Source organism: Etheostoma cragini, unplaced genomic scaffold (assembly GCF_013103735.1).
Source record: "Etheostoma cragini isolate CJK2018 unplaced genomic scaffold, CSU_Ecrag_1.0 ScbMSFa_2748, whole genome shotgun sequence".
In the NCBI taxonomy this organism is placed as follows: domain Eukaryota; kingdom Metazoa; phylum Chordata; class Actinopteri; order Perciformes; family Percidae; genus Etheostoma; species Etheostoma cragini.
Genome location: NW_023266943.1, coordinates 1 through 1,281, shown reverse-complemented (window position 1 = coordinate 1,281; position 1,281 = coordinate 1). Strand labels below are relative to the sequence as shown.

Sequence of the window (1,281 nt, the reverse complement as noted above, 5' to 3'; positions counted from 1 at the left end):
TCTCTCCAGAGCTGACCCGTCTCTCTCTCCAGAGCTGACCCGTCTCTCTCTCCAGAGCTGACCTGTCTCTCTCTCCAGGCCCTGCTGCATGCTGACTCTCTCCAGAGGACCCACCAGGTGGCTCTGGCCCTGCAGCAGAGAGCAGAGCTCCTCGTCAGGTCAGTGTGTGACACTGTGTGTGTGTGTGTGTGTGTGTGTGTAACAGTCCTCTCCATGGTAACCTGCCCCCCCCCCCCCCCCCCCCCCCCAGGTCAGGGCACTACGACCCCGATGCAGTGAGGGCGTGCGCCCAGACGGTGGCGCTGCACTGGCAGACGCTGATGCTGAGGATAGAGGACAGACTCAAGCTGGTCAACGCCTCAGCAGCCTTCTACAGGACGTCCCAGCAGGTACCTGTCTGTCTGCCTGTCTGTCTCTCTGTCTGTCTGACTGACTGTTTCTCAAGGAGAGCAGCTAGGCTGCAGACAGTTTGGATGAAGTCTCTCTGTCTCCCCCCCCCTACCTGTCTGTCTTCCCCCAGGTGTGTGGCGTGCTGGAGAGCCTGGAGCAGGAGTACCGGAGGGAGGAGGACTGGTGTTCAGGAGGAGACCGCCAGCCGGAGCTGCTGCTGCCGCTCGTCTCCAAGCACATGGAGCAGAAGGAGGCCTTCCTCAAGGTACCTGTCTGTCTCCCTGCCTGTCTGTCTGTCCCTACCGGTCTGTCTCTCCTTATATAATGGTATATTACCCACAGGCCTGCACTCTGGCCAAGCTGTCTGTCTGTCTCCCTGCCTGTCTGTCTGTCTCTCCCTACCTGTCTGTCCCTCTGCCTGTCTGTCCCTCTGCCTGTCTGTCTCTCTGCCTGTCTGTCTCTCTGCCTGTCTGTCCGTCTCTCTGCCTGTCTGTCCCTCTGCCTGTCTGTCTCTCTGCCTGTCTGTCCTTCTGCCTGTATGTCCGTCTCTCCCTACCTGTCTGTCCCTCTACCTGTCTGTCTCTCCCTATATAATGGTATATTACCCACAGGCCTGCACTCTGGCCAGGCGGAACGCAGAAGTTTTCCTCAAGTACATCCATCGCAACAGCGTCACCATGGCGAACATCTCGGGCCACAGCGTCACCGTCTCCGGGGTGACGGGGGTCAGCGAGGTCACCGGGCACTCCAGGGTACCGGAGCAACAGGTCAAAGGTGAAACCATCACGGGGAAACACACGAGTCATGTTGAGTAGTAGCAGCATTAATCGTCCTGATCCTGGGGTGTGTGTGTGTGTGTGTGTGTGTGTGTGTGTGTGTGTGTGTATGTGT

General features: G+C 58.6%; 1 protein-coding gene across 1 annotated transcript; it reads left to right on the top strand.

The window, feature by feature from the left end:
- Nucleotides 1-78: 78 nt before the first annotated feature.
- On the top strand, nt 79-1,196 carry LOC117940565 (kalirin-like; the record flags this gene model as incomplete). The annotated part of the gene is made up of 4 exons (XM_034865809.1): nt 79-158; nt 251-389; nt 521-655; nt 1,002-1,196. Coding segments are annotated over 4 exons (549 nt in total), but the record flags the coding sequence as incomplete, so codon positions are not given.
- Between the last annotated feature and the right edge of the window lie 85 nt (nt 1,197-1,281).